General features: G+C 35.8%; 1 protein-coding gene across 30 annotated transcripts in view; it reads left to right on the top strand.

Moving 5' to 3' along the window:
- Positions 1-19,906, top strand: part of Eif4g3 (eukaryotic translation initiation factor 4 gamma 3) — a 294,208-nt gene that overhangs the window by 197,482 nt on the left and 76,820 nt on the right. For all 30 annotated transcript variants that reach the window (XM_047526878.1, XM_047526927.1, XM_047526928.1 and 27 more), the window contains one exon: positions 17,604-17,692. In XM_047526878.1, coding sequence (XP_047382834.1) covers positions 17,604-17,692 — 89 coding nt within the window. The remainder of the gene's footprint in view (positions 1-17,603; positions 17,693-19,906) is intronic.

The following is a 19,906-nucleotide window of genomic DNA, read 5'->3' on the forward strand; positions in this document are numbered from 1 at the left end:
TCTGGCAATGTTAATTTTACCCACTATGTGACATACCGTCGTCTTCTGACCTCTGGACGACAGACATAATTGAAGGAAAGTCTCCACCAGAAAGTCAGTGATTTTACATAGAGACATGTGTAAATATTATGGGTAAGATGAAGAGATGAGGGAGTGCTTCATTCATCAGAGCATGCTTTATTATTTGTAGTGATTCCCTTTATTTAAGGTTATGGAAAACGCTGCCCTTTGAGTACCACTGGCAGTGGAGGCTCACTGATGTTCACATGGGAGATTGGGGTTTTTTTGGTTTTTATTTTGTTTCCCCAACCAGGTTTACATACTCAAGGTAATGTGCTGTGGCCTTTATTCAGAGATGAAAAGCATTGAGAGACAGGTAGCTACTTGTATTGTAGTCTGTTCTCTAATTATAAATGTGTGCGATAGTGATTGACATTTCTGTCCCAAACTAGTTTTACCTTGAATTAAATTTCAATCTATTTTGACGATTGTGAAAGTGGCAACAAAGAGTTTGCAAAAATGTAGAAATGCCTAAGAGGCTGCAGAAAGAGCAGTAAAGTACACTGCAGAGGCCTAGAGTACATGCTGTCAGTCCTACTGGAGTCGTCTCAGGACTCACTGAGAATCGCATAACGGACTATTCTCTGCTAAGCTTTTTGGAACAAACACCTACTCAAAGTCACTTTTTCCCATTTCATCCTCCTAATGACTTCGACATACTGTGTCATAGGGGTAACAGGCAAACTGCGTTCTTCATGCACATCCTCAAGATTAAAACAAAAGACAACCAATACAGAAAAGAAGCCGAGATTCAGAGGAAAAAGTGCAGGAACAAGGTCAGGAAAAACAGGTATTGTGTTGGAAATACAAGGGTTTTGAAGTTACATTGTTATTTTAATTCCAACTCCATCCTTTACTCTCTCTGGAATGGGACAACTGAGTTAATCTCTCTGTGGTAAAGATCTCTAAAATCAGGATAATGTGTAACCTACCTAACAAAGAAATTTAACCAGTGTTATAGAGAAACATTACCCCTGGATTTAATCAGGTTTTCAGTGAGCATCTACTATGGACCAGACACAGTATCAGATGCTGTATTTATCGAGACCACCAATAAGATACAACCTTTATTCTCAAAGGGCTAAAACTCAAATAACATATATATTAATTTTTTTTAATTTCTTTTTTTTTTTTTTTTTTTTTTTAAATTGGTACTGGGGATTGAACCCAGGGGCTCTCAACCACTGAGCCACATCTCCAACCCTTTTTATTTTTTGAGACAGGGTCTCATTAATTTGCTTAGGACCTAGTTAAATTGCTGAGGCTGGTTTTGAACTTGAGATCCTCCTGTCTCAGCCTCCTGAGCTGCTGGGATTACAGGTATACACCTCTGTGCCCAACTCAAATAGTGTATTTTTAATTTGGATCTTTGTGTAGAGTAACAGTATATTAAAGGTTGGTATTAAAATTTATAGCTCCATAGAGCAGGGAATGGACCTGATGTTGATCCAAAGATTGAAGGTCAGGGTCTAACTGATATACCTTAGAGACCAGAGAAGCACAGGTCTTACAGAGATAGATTATGAGGCTAGTACTGTAGTGGTTTCATTTTCTTGTAAAATAATTCATTTCAGAATCTTTGAATTTGAAGAGGCATTTAGATGAGAATTCAGTTAGGTTGTTAGGTGAAGCAGGATAGAAGTCTTGATACTCTAAGAGAAGTTTGTTCAGTATCAAATGGAAACAGCAGGAGTTGGTGATGATAGAAATACGACTGAGGGACTTAAGGCTTGTGTTTGTATCAGAATACACCAAATGGTACAAGGAATTTGAGTATAATGATGAATAAGGCCATTGAAATTGTGATAAGTTGTTATCCTTTTCTATGCTGAGAAAAGTTCTGTCACCTGTCATTTATAAGCATCAGGAATTTGAAAAACAGATAGTGAAAACAAGAAAATGAAGAATGCCTGTGGCAGTTCAAGATCTCTCAGGGATGTCTGGAGGGTGGGGAAGGAAGAAGAAACAAACACTAGCAAATAGCTAGACGAAAACACCCCAAACCCATTAAAGCATGAAGAAAGGAGCACAGGGCAGGTGATATTTTCTTCCAGTGTCCATCCCATATGGGGCAGAGCCCAAACATCTGGGCAACCTGGGGCTTTTAGACTAAATACTTAAGAAAACATTATCTCCTCACCTGGCAGTATCAGAAATTGGACTTTAATGACAAAAACTTAGATCCACAGTAGTCTTTCTGTTAAGGATTTATGACTGTGGAATCACCAGCTCATTTCCCAGATTAGTTTAAGGACTGGTGTGTACATCCCTGTTGCAGATGTCTGACATGGCAATCCTGTTGAATCATCCATGGACCTAAGAATCATGGTTTGGAGACCAACAGCTGATGTTTGGGCATGATCCAGGGACTGAGATCAGCTTGTATAAGGAAACCTGCTGTTGAACTAGTGTACTACTTCAGCAGTCTACCCAGAAAGATAGTTTCCATGGACTTGCTTCTGCTTCCATTTTCTGACATGGCAGCAATAGCTTATTTACCTCAATTTCTCTACTGTCACAATATCTGAATTAAAAATATACTAACTTTTTAAATTCTATGTCAGAATTTAGTTAACTTTTCTTGGACTTTGCCTTTTCATTTATGAAAAACAGCATATAGCTTAGTCCTCTGCACAAAATACTTGATCAGTGGAAAAATTAGCAGATTATTTTCTCTTGATAAGTCTGATGCATTGCATTTAGGATTTCACATGAATTAATTTTTCTTATGAATGTTTAGATTACATAATACATTCTTAACATTTTCAAATTCACTCAAATAAATTACATATAAATTTTTATGCATATCTATTGTGTAAAATAATTAAACTGCTTGAATAAGTCACACACAGTCTGTTGGGAATCAGGCTATTTCTCAAAGACATTTTAACAAGAAATGCTTTGAAAATAGTACTGCCTTGAACTTGGTATACTCCCGCCTCAGGAAGGATTCCAGGTGTGCATCACCACACCTGGCTTACTTCTACCTTTTTGGAACTCAATCTGACCATATTTTTAATAAATACATATATAGAAAGAGAAAGAGTATGTGTTCATTTTTTTAACCTATTTTGGAAATAAAAGTTAACATTAGATATGTGTGTGTGTGTTTGTATGCGCATATAAACATATATGTACATATGAAAAACATCGAAACATAACCTCTTTCAAGAGGAATGGTGCATACATACTATAGAATATTGTGCAGTTTTATGACATAAATTCGTATAATAATAAAGATGGATTTTCTTAATAAATTTAACTGAAAACCTTTTGAAGAATAACATGTATAGCATGACCCATTTTTCTACTAAAATTTGTATATTTGGTTGTGATTATTTGTATGACCCATAAGCAAATCAAGAAAGTATGCTTAAAACCATTAACCTGCTGGGGCAAGATTTACCTATTTGTTTGCTGCGGTTGATAATTTTGTCATTTAAAAGAAGAAGAGGGGACTGGGAATATAACTCAGTTGGTAGAGTGCTTGCCTTGCAAGCACAAGGCCATGAGTTCAGTCCCCAGCACCACAAAACAGATAAAAGAAGAAGGGGTAGGAAATGTATCTATGTGGCAGAGCAGTTGACTCGCATGCCCATGGTCCTAGGTCCTACGCTGCAAAATATTAATAGAAGAAAATTTTAAAATAAAAGACAACTGTAATGAGGCAGGGAGGAAGAAAAAGAGAGAAAATACCCCTTGGTATCTCACCACTTGGATTTAAAGATATTTGACTTCACAAATTGAAAAATACTATCATGCAACTTTAAAGCATTTTTAAGATGCTAAGTATTCCTAATAACACTGTCATTTTGTGGAAGGTGCATACTAGGTATATGACTATGCTTGGGTTTTAATTAACACCTTCACTGAGATGTAATTGACATTTCGTTAACATACACATATTTAAAGCATTTTATTAGTTTTGATATTTGTATACTTTATATAAGCTGCCACTATCATCAAGGTAATATTTATTACCTCCAAAGATTCCCCTTGCCTGTTTATCCTTAATTCTATACCCAGGCAAGCACTGATCTGCTGTTTGTCATCGTAAATCGGATTGCATTTTTTAGAATGTCGTATGAATGTATCCATGTTGATTGGGTATTTTTAGTAGCCCTTTTCTAAAAGAATTGCTGAGTGTGGATTTCCTACTGTTTCTTCAGTGGGTACTTATTTTGGTTGTTTCAAATTTGGGGCCATTACAAATAAAGTTTCTGTAAACATCTGTGTGCAAGCATTTGTATGGATGAATGATATCATTTTCTTTGGGTAGATACCTACAGGTGAAATGGCTTGGTTACATATATACATTACATATAATTTTATTATATATGTGGGTATATATTTAATTTTTTCAGAAACTTCAATTTATTTTCCAAAGTACCTCTGCCAAGTTATATTCCTACCAACAGTGCACAAAAATTTTAGGTTATGCTTTTGCTGATGAATTTTCTTTCCCATACATATGTGAGTCTATTTCTGAATTCGCTCATCTTCCTCCACCCTTGATCTAGTTGTCTATTTTAATGACAACACCACACTGTTACGATTTAAGTCTTGAAGTCAGAAAGTACTAAGTTCTCCAACTACAATCCTATTTTTCAACTACAATCCTATTGTTCTGGGTCCTTTTCATTTTTTTCCCATATAATTTTGGAATCAGTTTTTTTCTGCATTTATTTTCTGCCCCCAAACCTGTTGGCATTTAATTGTTTTGCATTGACTCTATAGACAGAATTGATGTATTGCAATATTGAGTCTTCTGACCCATGAACATAGTTATTTTGCAATTTAAGTCTTTAGTTCTCTAGAAGTACCTCATGTACAGATCTTTTGTGTCTTTTGTCAAATTCTTTTGATGCTCTTATATGTTCTTATTTAAATTTTTGTTCTTCAGTAGTATGCGTGAAAATGCCATGTATAATAGTTTTTGTCAATCTCATTTTCTGCAAAGTTCACTTTATACTAGTTTAACTTTTTTGTAGATATTTCTTTGAATTTTTCTGTATAGATTATGTTTTATGTGAACAAATATAGTTTCCCTTCTTGTCTTACTAGATGAGCTTTTTATTTCTTTTTCTTTTTGATTTATTGCACTAACTAGAATCTCTAAATCAGTGCTGAGTGCAGTGTTAAAAGTAAACATTCTTATCTTGTTCCTGTATCAGGGAGAAAACACTAAGTTTGATGTTAGCTACAGGATTTTTATTTGTTCATTTGAGTAATGTCTCCTCCCTCCCTCTTCTCACCCTCTCTTTCTTCCTTATCTGTATTCGTGAGGACCATTGGCCTGCAGTATTCTCATAATCATCATAGTTAGGTCTGGTAGTGCTGACCTCCAAGGATGAGATAGATAACTTTTTTCCTCATATCTTTGATAGAATTCACTAGTGAAACCATGAGAAAAATGCAATTCATAATGAAGAAAAAATTAGTCAGTTGAAACTGATTTATAACTGAGATAGTTGGTAATTTTTTTTTTTTTTTTTTTTTGTGGTGCTGGGGATTGAACCCAGGGCCTCGTGCTTGCCTTGCAACTGAGCTATATCCCCAGCCCCTTGGTAAAATTAACAGACAGAACCATTAAGTGCTTTTGTAACTATTTCTTATATTTAAAAAGCAGAGATAGGAATTGACATAGTGGAAAACACAAAAGTTGGTAGAACCAGTAAACAGAAAACTAATAAATACATGGAAGACTTGAAGAGCATAATCAACCTGCCTCACCTAATTGTTGTTTTATTAAACACTTAAATAGCAAGTACAAATGGAAAATTTAACAAGATAGATCATACCGTGGTGCATAAAAGAAATCCTAATACATCTAAAAGGATTCAAATTGAAGCAAGCATATTCTCTAGCCACAGTGCAGTTAAATTGGAAGTCAGTGAGAAAAATATCTCTGGAAAATCCTCCAAATGCATGGAAAAACTAACAGCACACTTCTACATAACTTAAAAAGTCAAAAGTGCAACTGAACTGAATGAAAATGAAAACCCAACAGCAAAATTTGTGGAACATTCCTTATATTTACTGTCGTGACAAATCATTGTAAACTTAGTGACAACACAATTTGTTTTGGAGGTCAGAAGCACAGAATTGGTTTCACTGGGCAAAAATCAAGTTATCAACAGGTCTTTTCCCTCTGGAGGCGCTATTGAGAATCTGTTCCTTGTCTTTCCATTCTTTACAGGCTTCATGAATTCCTTGGCTAAGGTCCCTTCCTCCATCTTCAAAACCAATAGCATAGCATCTTCAAATCTTACTCCTATTCTCCCGCCTCTTCCTTTCACTTTTAATTTCATTGAATCCACTGATTTAATTCTTGATAATACTCTTTCCATCTAGTGATCCTTAATTTTACTACATCGGTGATCACTTTTGCCATGTAAGGTTACATATTTATGGGCAAGGGTTTAAGACATGGATATCTTTGGTATTCTACCACACTGCTAAGGCAGTATTTTGTTCAAAGTTTATACCACTAACTGCCGATATTAGAAAAAACAAAGTTTTTCGCCTGGTGATGTGGTGCACACCTGTAATCCCAACAGCTCAGGAGGCTGAGGCAGGAGGATCTTGAATTAAAAGCCAGCCTCAGCAACAGCAAGGCACTAAGCAACTCAGTGAGACGCTGTCTCTAAATAAAATACAAAATAGATCTGAGGATGTGACTCAGTAGTTGAGTGCCCCTGAGTTCAATCCCTGGTACCCCACCCCCAAGTTCTTATATTATTGACCTAATCTCCCACCTAATTAAAGTAAAAGAACAAATTTAACTCAAAGGAAATAGAAGAAAGGAAATAATTAAGGTAGGAAGTAAATGAAATAGAAAACGGGAAAAGCATGGGGAAATATTTATTAAGCTCTTCCTTATTGAGACTATCAATAAAATAAACTTAGATTTGACTTTGGTTTTGATGATGTTTTACTGTTTATGCCATAATTGAAAGATTTTAAAATTCTGTTACATATGTCTATCTTCGATTTGTTACTTATGTCCATTTTAAATCTAGACTTCTTATTTTATTATACTTTTTTGTTTCCAGGGCTGGACCTGGGAACTAGATTACACTATTCAAGCTTCTTGTGAAATGGTCATAGAACAGAAAGCCTATTTTTAACATGTAACTGGAAGCATAATTATAAAACAAACATACATTCAAATATCAACTCCTGAAAATATGTTGGAAATCACTGATGAACTCGCCCTCTAGCGTCTCTTTGGCTGGCATCTCGGTCACCCACCATTGTTACGTGTCGTATTGCCATCATGATTCTTTGCCAGTTCAGTTACATCTTCACTGTAAAACTTACCCTTCTCTTACCTGCTTTTCTTCTCTGTGCTGCACCAGTTTCCTAGATAAATCATGACATTTTTCTAGATTCCCATAAGAAGTTCTTAAGGGAGAAAAAAAAAATGGGTGATGGCAACAACAGAACCCACAGCCTATTGAAACTAGTTAGAGGGACAGATCTCTTCAATATGAGTCCAGATGATCAGAAAGCTGGGAGAAGAAAAAACAAAATAAAAATGTAGACAAAACATCAGAAATGAACGAGAAAGGGAGTAAAGCAAGGTGTTAAGGGTGGGAACTCTCAGAAGGTTCCATCAGTGGAACCTTCTGTTTATGTACCACCCTGTGACAATGCACGTATGCCCTTCTCTCATCAGCAGTAAAGTACAAGTCTTCATTTTAGAGGTTCTGGAGGTCGTCACTTTAGAGGTTCTGGAGAGTTTAATCTCAAATTTTAGAAGTGGGGAAGTCCTGGTGTCACCTAGCAGAATGGAGAGCTAGAAGACTGCTGACTCAGGGTCTCTTTCCACAAGCCCTTCAGCCAGTCTGACCAACTCAGGCACTTACAGGCCTTGCCATCTCTTGTTACTGGTTTGTTAGGAGGAAAATCTGCCAACCCCTCAAATCCTTCCCACAAATGAATAAAAGAAAAAACAAAACAATCCCCAATATAATTTTGGTACTGGGAATTGAATTCTAGAGCAAGCACTTCAGCACTGAGCTGTAACCACAATCCTTATCTTTTATACTGAGACAGGGTCTCAGGAAGTTGCTTAGATCCTCACTAAATTGCTGAGACTGGCCTCAAACATGTACTCTTCCTGCCTTAGCCTCCCAAATCACTGGGATTACAGTCACGCACCATTGTGCCTGGCAAACAGTTTTATTATTTAGTAAAAATTTTAAAAACTGCAATAAGCATCACAGGTATCCAACTAATTAAATTGCAGACTGAAGGAATCAATCCTTTTCTCCCTTTCTTCCCTTTTTTTTTTTCTTTGTTTGGACCGTGATTGAACCCAGGGGGCTCTATTACTGATCTACATCTCTAGCCCTTATTTATTTATTTATTTAGGATCTCACTAAATTGCGCTGGCCTCAAACTTGTCATCCTCCTGCCTCAGCCTCCTGAATCACTGGGTTTACAGGCATGCACCACTATACCCAATAGTGTTGTTGTTGTTGTTGTTGTTGTTGTTGTTGTTGTTATTTGATACCAGGGATTGAACCCAGGGGCATATAACCACTGAAAGATCCCCAGCCCTTTTTATTTTTTATTTTAAGATGATCTCACTAAGTTGCTGAGGCTTCCTACCTCAGCCTCAGCCTCCAGAGTCCCTGGGATTACAGGGTGTGGGCCACTGAGTCCAGCTGCAGTCTTTCATAGAACCAGGCAGATAATAATCCATCCTATATGTGTTTTTCACACAACAATGACTTGCCCTCCTTAATAGAACTTAGTTTCTCTTAAATTTTGGTAATTTTGATGATCATCTGTTATTTGCTTTCATCCAATTTAAAGAAAATTTATCATGTTTATAACAAGGTACTGGAGCCAGGTGCCTCGGCAAAACTCCCATGACGGGGAAATGAAACAATGTGTCTTTCAAAACATTTTAATTATGACAGGTTGGTTCCCAGGTTCTTAAGTATTCTTTAGTTATAATGTTGAAAGAGGCTTCTTTATCTTGCCCTTCTTTTTTTTTTTTTTTTTTTACTATTACTAGATTTTGAACTCAGGACCTTTCACATGCTAATAAACAAGTGCTGTTCCATTGATCTTTGTCCCCAGCCATTGTCTTCTTTAAGATTTACATATATATACACACATAAGTGTGCATATATATTAAAGTAACACCAGAATTACCATAAAGCTTATCAGGAAGGGGCTTATCAGAATTTAGCTCTATTATAAATTAAGTACTAGGGATGTAACTCAGTGCTAGTAGTGCACTTGCTTAGTAGACCCAAGGCCTTAGGTTCATTCACCAACTGACAAAAAATAACCTAAGTCAAAAATGTGTTGAACACAACTAACCCCCACTCTCATAGCTTATGTGGCATGTTCAGTACTTGCTCTCCTGGTGATAAATTGACTGAGGTCCATCTGCCCAGCATTGTGATACATTGCATCATGTATCATGCTTACCTGGGAAAATAGCAAAATTCAATATCTGGAGTACAATTTTTCCCAAATGCCTAGTGCTTTCATTTTGTAAAGTTGGAAAATCATAAGTCAATATAAAGTCAGAGATTGTCCACACGAGTTTTCTCTGGACAAAAATCTAAGTAAAAGTCAGAAGGAAAGGACTGTTTTTGTTTGTTTGTTTTTAGCACCAGGAAATAAAGAATTTTAAACTTATAACTTACTGGGGTACCTATCTGATTAATGAAAATGTAAAACAATGATCTAATAAAGAGAAGCAATATTAAATTTTCCATTAAGGTACCTTTATTAAAAACTGGTTTCAGATTTAATTACAGAGCTAATAGAATACCTTATTGTTAAAGTTACCTGTCACCAGATGCAGTGGCTCGTGCCTGTAATCCCACCAACTCGGTAGACTGAGTTAGGAGGATCGAAAGTTCAAGTCCAGCCTCAGCAATCAAGACCATAAGCTACTTAGTGAGACCCTGTCTCAAAGTAAAAAATCGAAAGGGCTTAGGATGTTGCCCAGTGGTTAAGCACTCCTGGGTTCAATTCTTGCCCCCCCCCCCCCAAGAACAGGTTAATAAAGGAAGGATAAGCCTAGCTAGCTAGCATAAGCAATAATGAAAGTTACCTGTCATGTTACTGCCTCTTTCATGTTCTTTTAATGTTTCCTTCCTTCCTTTTTTCATTATAAAACTAATATAGCTTGAGTATCTCTTATCTGAGCTTGAAGCCAAAAGTGTTTCCAGTTTGGCAGTTTTGGGCATTCCTCATCTGAAAATGGAAATGCTCCAAAATCCAAAACTTTTGAGTCTTATATTGGGACAGAAAACGTTTCAGATTTCAGAGTTTTGAATGAGGTTTGCACAACCTGTCCTAAGACCCCCATGAGTTCTCCATATCCTCAGGAAATAATAAAACACAGAATTATAATGTTCCCAGTAATATCAACATAGTTTTTTAAGAGTGCAATCTAGGCCTGGGATGTACCTCAGTGGTAGAGACTTACTTAGCATGCATGAGGTTATGGGTTTGATCCATAGCATTGCAAAAAGGACAAAAAAAGTAATCTAAAGTATTTTTATAAAGAACAGTGTGACCTAAAATCCAGAACAAAATGCTTCCACTTTAGTTATGCAAGGTCAAAAGGATTTGAGGGCTGGACTGTAGGTGAGTGGTAAAAAAATGCTTGTCTAGCATATATAAAGTCCTGGATCCAACCCCCAGTACTACACATACACACACACACACACACACACACACACACACAGTATTTGAAATAGCAAATGAAAATCAACTTAGAAACTTCTTTTTTCTCCCAGTTTTAAGTTATTGTTAAAACCCTGAAGGACAGAAAAAAGTCACCCATTATTCAAATAATGTAGTTGAGTATTAGTATTCACTGAAAGATCCTCAGCCCTTTTTATTTTTTATTTTGAGATGGTCTCACTTAGTTGCTGAGGCGTCCTGCCTCAGCCTCAGCCTCAGCCTCCAGAGTTGCTGGGATTACAGGTGTGTGCCTTTTGTTTCCTTCTTATCCTTACATTAATATTTATATGACTGTAAATGTAGCATAGGTATAATTTTATATTTTGCCCTTTTCCCTTTTTATCCTCCATCTAATCTATATCTTGTGTTCTATCTTCTGTGGTGTTGAGGATCAAACCCAGAACCTAGTGCATGGTAGGCAAATCATCTACCACTCAGTTATAAGATAACATTACGAACCTAAATATGCATGTAATTGTATTTTTTATAGTACAAAAAATAGACTATACACCAGAATATTCAAAATATCTCGAGATAAGATGTAATTTTTATAACCTTATATCTTATTCTTTATATCTTTTTTATACCTTATATATGTGATTAGAAAAAATAGATTAATCTAAATAAGGGGACCATTATGCCAATGATAGGAGGAATGTCTGTTGTCATTGTTCTTACTATGCAGCATTTCTGGCATCAGTATGAGTCAGGATTTTAGACCAAAACCCATGACTTAATTAATTATTTTTGGAGTTTCTCTTTTTTTTTTTTTTTTTTTTTGCGATGCTGGGGATCGAACCCAGGGCCTTGTGCTTGCAAGGCAAGCACTCTACTGACTGAGCTATCTCCCCAGCCCTGGAGTTTCTCTAGGAGATGATATTCCTATAAAGAAATATGAGAGACCTTGATCCAGGCCATGTTTTAACACAGAGCAGTTCCATGGGATGCATTATCTCTTTGTGCTTTTCACTTCTTTGTCTGTGAGGGCCACTCTTTTACAGAAAAATTTTCTCAGTACTCTGACTGACTTGGGCTTCAAGGAAAACTTTTTTTTTTTTTTTTTAAGTGCACATGGGTTTAATAAAAACCAGTAAGTGTATGGATCTCCTGCATCAGCCCTAACCCTTTTCTCCTACCCAGTGGTTTTCTCCTAGTTTGCACTGTGATATTTGTTAGCTCTTAATTTCCAGAAGTGGTAACTTGACTTCAGTTGAACGCATATGAAAAGGAAATGAAAAACCTCTTCCCTGGGGGCGATTTCCCAGACGTCTTACTATAACTGCACTGTGTTTTCCTTTTCAATCTTCAGATGGAATCATTTCTAGGTTTGATGTCACAGTTTTCTGGGGTCTTTGTCCATGCCTGGAGTGACAGAAACAGGAATATTCTGAACATGATGTAGTTTTTGACATAAATTCTAAAGGAATATTCTAAACTTGATATAGTTTTTGACATAAATTCTAAACCTCTGCAGAGAAAAACAGAAATAAATAAATAAAATCTTTCTAAAACCCAGTGATAGAACTCTGTGTCCCCAATATTTTTCTAAAAGTCTACATTAGTCATTTCATAAACAGAGCTCTGAGGACAAATGATTTTTTTCCAATAAAGTAAAAGCTTACAAAAATCTTAAAATTACAGTCTGACTTTTTGTTACATTTACAATATACACTTGTAATACCTCTTTCACATAGTGAGTCTACTATTTGTTCAGGCAGCAGATTTGAGTGCCACACTAGAATAAGTTAGGAAGGAAAGAGGGAATCTTTGGCACTATCTTGAGTCTAAGTTACCCATTCCAACTAATTTGGTATTAGTTGTCCTACAAAGCAGGCAGTTCATCTCTGTCTCTCTTTCTTATGACCCTCGAGCCCTTCATCTCTGCTTTATTCCCATCCCTTCCTCTTCAGTCCCCTTCCTCCAACCCACCAAATTTTACCTCCCCTCCCCATCAGTGAAGGTGGAATAGGGGCTGTATGTCATCATCTCACTAGGGATTAGTTCTCTGTTTGTGTTTAGTTTTTTAATGACTGTTTGTTGAATAGTTTTGTGTTCTTTTCTGTCCACCTCTTTTTTTCTAAATTTAAATTAATAATTTATGAGATTGATTCCCAAGTATTTTATTTTTTTCGATGCTATTGTGAATGGGGTAGTTTTCCTAATTTCTCTTTCTGAAGATTCATCACTTATGTATAAAAATGCATTGGATTTATGAGCATTGATCTTGTAACCTGCTACTTTACTGAATTCACTTATGAGTTCTAAAAGTTTTCTGGTGGAATTTCCAGGTTCCTCTAAATATATAATCATGTCATCAGCGAACAGGGATAGTTTGAGTTCTTCTTTTCCTATTCGTATCCCTTTAATTTCTTTGGTTTGTCTGATTGCTCTGGCTAGAGTCTCAAGGACGATGTTGAATAGAAGTGGTGAAAGAGGGCATCCCTGCCTTGTTCCAGTTTTTAGGGGGAACGCTTTCAGTTTTTCACCATTTAGAATGATATTAGCCATGGGCTTAGCGTAGATTGCCTTTATAATGTTTAGGAATGTTCCCACTACCCCAATTTTTTCTAGTGTTTTGAGCATGAAGGGATGCTGTATTTTATCGAATGCTTTTTCTGCATCTATTGAAATAATCATGTGATTCTTAACTTTAAGTCTGTTGATATGGTGAATGACATTTATTGATTTCCGAATGTTGAACCAACCTTGCATCCCTGGGATAAAACCCACTTGATCGTGGTGCACTATCTTTTTAATATATATTTGTATGCGATTAAGACCTCTACAATGAGAACTACAGAACACTAAAGAAAGAAATTCAAGAAAACCTTAGAAGATGGAAAGATCTCCCATGTTCCTGGATAGGCAGAATTAATATCGTCAAAATGGCTATACTACCTAAAGTGCTATACAGATTCAATGCAATTCCAATTAAAATCCCAATGATGTACCTTGCAGAAATAGAGCAAGCAATTATGAAATTCATCTGGAAGAATAAAAAACCTAGAATAGCTAAAGCAATCCTCAGTAGCAAGAGCGAAGCAGGGGGTATTGCAATACCAGATCTTCAACTCTACTACAAAGCAATAGTAACAAAAACGGCATGGTATTGGTACCAAAATAGACAGGTAGAACAATGGTACAGAATAGAGGACATGGACACAAACCCAAATAAATACAATTTTCTCATACTAGACAAAGGTTCCAACAATATGCAATGGAGAAAAGATAGCCTCTTCAACAAATGGTGCTGGGAAAACTGGAAAACCATATGCAATAGAATGAAATTAAACCCCCATCTCTCACCCTACACAAAACTCAACTCAAAATGGATCAAGGACCTTGGAATCAGACCAGAGACCCTGCATCTTATAGAAGAAAAAGTAGGTACAAATCTTCAACTTGTTGGCTTAGGATCAGACTTCCTTAACAGGACTCCCATAGCACAAGAAATAAAAGCAAGAATCAACAACTGGGATAGATTCAAACTAAAAAGCTTTCTCTCAGCAAAGGAAACTATCAGAAATGTGAAGAGAGAGCCTACAGAGTGGGAGAATATTTTTGCCAACCATACCTCAGATAGAGCGCTAATTTCCAGAATCTATAAAGAACTCAAAAAACTCTACACCAAGAATACAAATAATCCAATCAACAAATGGGCTAAGGAAATGAACAGACACTTCACAGAAGAAGATGTACAAGTAATCAACAGATATATGAAAAAATGTTCAACATCCCTAGTAATAAGAGAAATGCAAATCAAAACTACCCTAAGATTTCATCTCACCCCAATTAGAATGGCGATTATCAAGAACACAAGCAACAATAGGTGTTGGTGAGGATGTGGTGAAAAAGGAACACTCATACATTGCTGGTGGGGTTGCAAATTAGTGCAGCCACTCTGGAAAGCAGTGTGGAGATTCCTCAGAAAGCTTGGAATGGAAACACCATTTGACCCAGCTATCCCACTCCTTGGTCTATACCCAAAGGATTTAAAATCAGCATACTACAGAGATACAGCCACATCAATGTTCATTGCTGCTCAATTCACCATAGCCAGATTGTGGAACCAACCTAGATGCCCTTCAGTTGATGAATGGATAAAGAAACTGTGGCATATTTATACAATGGAATATTACTCCGCAATGAAGAATGATAAAATTATGGCATTTGTAGGCAAATGGTCGAAATTGGAGAATATCATGCTAAGTGAGATAAGCCAATCTCAAAAAACTAAAGGACGAATGATCTCGCTGATAAACGGATGAGGACATATAATGGGGGTGGGAGGGGTTAGCATTAGGTTTAGGGTTAGGTTTAGAGTTAGGCTAAGGAGAGCGGTAAGAATGAAGGAAAGAAGGACTGTATAAAGGGAAAAGGGTGGGAGGGGTGGGGGGGAAGGGAAAAAAAAGAAACATCATTACCCTATGTAAACGTAAAAAAATAAATAAAAAAAAATAAAAAAAAAATAAAAAAAAATAAAAATTTAATACATTAAACTTAAAAAAATAAATAAATAAAATCATATAATCCAGTGGTCTTAGAAATCAAAAAATAAAAAATAAAAAAAATAAATAAATTAATAATTTAGCCATTTGAACAAGGCACATACTAGTTCTGGCTGGTAAATGGTGATTTTTTTTTTTTTAAAGTTAACTCACTGAAGAAAAAAAAGGTAATGTTTTATATTTGATGTATACTTGCAAAGAAAGTTTCATATACATCTTACTTTGGTTTTTGATGTTTAGTGAATAGTACTTCTGAGTTTATATTTCATCCCAATGAATCCTGCATAAAATGGTCTTCCCCTTTTCCATGAGTAGAATTTAGAGCTGAATTCATACCAATATGAAATAAAATAACATTTAAAATCAATTGTCCAGATTGTCCAAACTCTGGAAGACATGGAAACAAAGTTAAAAGTGAAAACATTTTAGAGGATGCTTTTAAAACAGACTTTTTAAAAAATATATTTTGTTTTAGTTGTAGGTGGACACAATATCTTTATTTTATTTTTATGTGGTACTGAGGATTGAACCCAGGGCCTCAACATATGCTAGGCAAGTGCTCTACCACTGAGCCACAACCCCAGCCCTCAAGCTGGTGTTTATATATATATATATAAACATAAAACATGAACAGTGACATGAAGATCCTTATTCCATGGAAGACTGAGGGAGTAGTAATTTTAAACTCACCCGTAGGTTCCAAACTTTGAGAAGATGGTTCATTTTGAGTAGACCAAAGGAAGTATAACAGGTGGTCTAGTGTTGCTTTCTTGTTCATTGTGGTCCCTGAGACAACAGACTAGTTTGAGCTGTTATCAAAGGTTTATAGAATATTTTTATGATGATACAGTAATTTTGGGAAGAAGTAATGCATGTCTCCTTTCCTTGTTTGCCCAAACTGTATGTTCACACTCCCCTGTTCACCAAAAACGATTTGAGACTGTCCTGGAGTTTGAGTTTCTGTAGAGAATCAGATCAGTTGATGACCCTTCAGCTTTGGGTGTCTTCACTTGTGTTAGTGCCCATGTTAGTGCCGCAGTATTAAGTGCATGACCTTTCTTTGACTCTTCTCCCTGCCTGCCTTCCGTCTCCCTATGTTTTGTCCTGTAAGCTGCCTTTTGCAGGATTCTTTTACTATTTTCTACGTATCATCTGATGGTTAAATTATAGTTAAAATTTATATTCAGATATTGAATCGAGTCTATGGAATGTATATGCCAGGTGAATTTTTTAAAGGCCTGGGGTTGTGGCTCATTGCTAAAGCACTTGATTAGCATGCATAAGGCCCTAGGTTCTGTCCCCAGTATCATCTATCACCCCAAATCCTTTGTAAGTTTGGTCTTCCATGTAGAATTTCTAATACAATAGAATAATCCAATGAAAATGAACTCTATTCTTAATTTTTACCCCAGCAGTATGACGTAGACTAGGCCAGTGTAATCTGAGATTAAAACAGTGTTGTAGAAGTGCTTCCGTCTAGTGAAACCTCAATCAAAGTGGGTTTTTGTTGCCTAGAAAGATTTAAATGCCTGAACCTTGGACAAAATATTTTTTATAGCTTAAAGACTTGGGTTATCTAGTCTCATTAAAGCTATTTATTTATTTATTTATTTATTTTATTTTTTAGTTGTTGATGGACCTTTATTTTATACATTTATTTACCTGGGGTGCTGAGAATCAAACCCAGTGCCTCACACATGCCAGGCAAGTGCTCTGCCACTGAGCCACAACCTCAGCCCTCTAATGCTTGTTAGTTGAACTGTTCAGAGGCCTGAGACGTGTGACTTGCTTAGGACCACACAATTAGTTAAATAGAAGTTGATCCAAATCTAGAATTGGCTCACAAGTCATTTTTCTTTTGTAAATTCTTACTACATACAGGTTGAATATTCATTATTAGCAACGCTTAGAAAGTACAGATTTTTTTCAGATTTCAGAGTTTTTCTGATTGGAATATATTTACGTACACTTTATTGATTACACATTCTTACTCTGAAAACCCGAAATCCTCTGAATTTTAGAGTTTGGATTTTTATGTTAGGAATGTTCAACATCTGGATTATATGTCTAGGTGTGGCCTACCATGAAATAGGAGGAGACTGGGCCACTTGTTGGAAATCTTTGAAATTGTGCCTAAGACATTTTCCTTTACAATATCTCAGGCCCACAACTCCATAATTACTAACTTGATCATTTAACTATCTCTTTGGTACAGGTGAAGTTCTGCTGAATTTGAGTACAGGTATCATTTAAACCTAATTCCCTGTATGATTTTGCTTGATAAGTAATGGGCATGATCTTGTATTTCAGCTCAAACAGTTATGACTGCACCAAAGATGTGGAAGAAACCAAAAGATCGGACCCGAACCACTGATGAGGTGTTAGAGGCAGAATTGGAGGTAAGAGAGCAAATGTCTAGCTTATCTTTAGAGCATTGGTGCCATTTCATAAGACAGGTGTGAAGTTGTACTTCTTATGGTACCATTTCCCAAGCAAAACTTGATTTAGCTTTTTCAGAGATTAATTTTTTTAAATCCATTTACAGTAGCATTTAAAAAAGATTTTTAGTAACATGCTTAATTTCATTGAATTCTTGTCTTTTAAAATACATCTTCTAAAATGACCAACTTTTGATAAACCCTTCCCTTATCCCTAATCGAGCTTTTCTTTGTATTAACCTGATTGAAGACTAATCTGGTAAACAAAAATGGTTTTTAAACGAAGCCATTAACAGGGGTGGTAGAAATATCCAGTACAATTTAGGGACATTTATGTTGAATCTGTTGTCTTTGAATCTGGTATCCCAGTAACATAACTTTTTCTCATGTGGGTTGTCTTTCTTAAAATAAGCCTCACCAGATTTTGCTGTAGCTTAAAACATAACAAGTCTAAGAGCTGTTGCAAAGAAGAAACAAGAACAAATTCAGTCTTGAGGATTACTCTGACAACTTCCTAGTTCTAATCTCAACATCTTTAATGTTATACACTAAAGCTTATACATAAACAGTTTACATGTAGCTTTCTTCCTTTTTAAGCTATTCTTATCATGTACTTTTTCAAAGTAATTTTTACTTAAGAGTTAAAATGGTAATATTTAAAATATAGCAATTACTTGAAGGCAACTTTAGGTGCATGTACTTCACAAGACTTTTCTAGCTAGTTAAATTTTTATCTCTTCTTGCTGTTAACCAGGACCCTTTGTTTCTTCCGTTTTGTTATTGCTTTTACATGGTGCTCTGTTTATGTCACAGTTGTTCCCATAGTAACCACTAAAATGTTAAATTGGGGTTATCCTGATAAGAGTTGTCAGTAAATTATTAGAGGTGCATATATTTGCTGCACTCGTCTTGCAGCTGAGCAAGAAAATGATGCTCCTTCAGAGAATAAAATACTTTCTAGAGGCAGGGGAATCATATACATTAATGGTATGACTATTAATTCATAAACTGATTTCCCCTTAGATTAAGCTGGGGGTTTTGTTCATTTTCATACTTCGTATTCCTTTGCCCTATGCTATATTTTGCAGAATTGTTGAATATTAAATGAATGTGTCCCCACTCCCATGTCTTCAGATACTCAGGCTGTTCTTTAGCTTGGAAATATCAAACTTTTTCCATGAAGGCCTGGTTAGTGATTTCTGTCATAATTCCTCCACTCTGCTGCTTCAGTCCAAAAACAACTGCAGAAAATGTGCAAATGAATTAAATAGTATATTCTAGTAAAATTTTATTGGTGAACATTGAAATTTGAATTCCTCTGTCATTAATTTTTCCCCCACTATCCAAATGTCAAAACAATTCTTACCTATCATGCATTACAAAAGCAGGTGATAAACCAGAATTGGCCCATGGGCCATAGTTTGCCATAAATTTGCATTAACCTGTTATTCTTCAAACAAGAGAACTTGTATTTGTTTTTAAGCAGTCTCTTATTTTCTAACCTCATAGTTTAAAAGTAAAATTTTAAAAATATTCAGTCATTTGCAAATGTAGACTTCTTTCAGAAATCCTTGTCCTTTGCCTTTTGTAAAATAATAGCATTTGTTAGTTTAATATTGGATGCTTTGCCTTCAATTCCACTGAATAAGCTCTCCCTCTCTTACATTATTTTCTCAAAAAGAACGTGTTTCTGCCCGGCATGGTGGTAGATACCTGTTAACTCAGTGACTTGGGAGGCTCGTGCAAGAGGATCACAAGTTTAAGGCCACCTTCAATAATTTAGTGAGGCCCTAAGCAACTTAGTGAGACCCTGTCTCAAAATAAAAAGTAAAAGCAGAGCTGGAGATTTAACTCAGTGATAAAGTGCCTTTGTGTTCAGTCCCTAATACAAAATAATCATCATCTTCATAATCCTCATAATAATTTTGTTTCAAAGGGAATGATATTGACCAACTTATATTGTTATATGGTTTTTATGAACAAATATATAACAGAATCCCACTACTATGTATAATTATAATGCACCAATAAAAATGTGGAAAAAATTGTGTTTCGGTCACACCTATTTTAATTTATATATTGTATTGTTAAGTCATTACCAACATTTCAACAAGTTCCTTGGACCTTATAAAAACAACATGAAGGATGATGTGTTTTAAAATTGCTTGTTGGAGT

This window comes from Sciurus carolinensis, chromosome 1 (assembly GCF_902686445.1).
Source record: "Sciurus carolinensis chromosome 1, mSciCar1.2, whole genome shotgun sequence".
Classification (NCBI taxonomy): domain Eukaryota; kingdom Metazoa; phylum Chordata; class Mammalia; order Rodentia; family Sciuridae; genus Sciurus; species Sciurus carolinensis.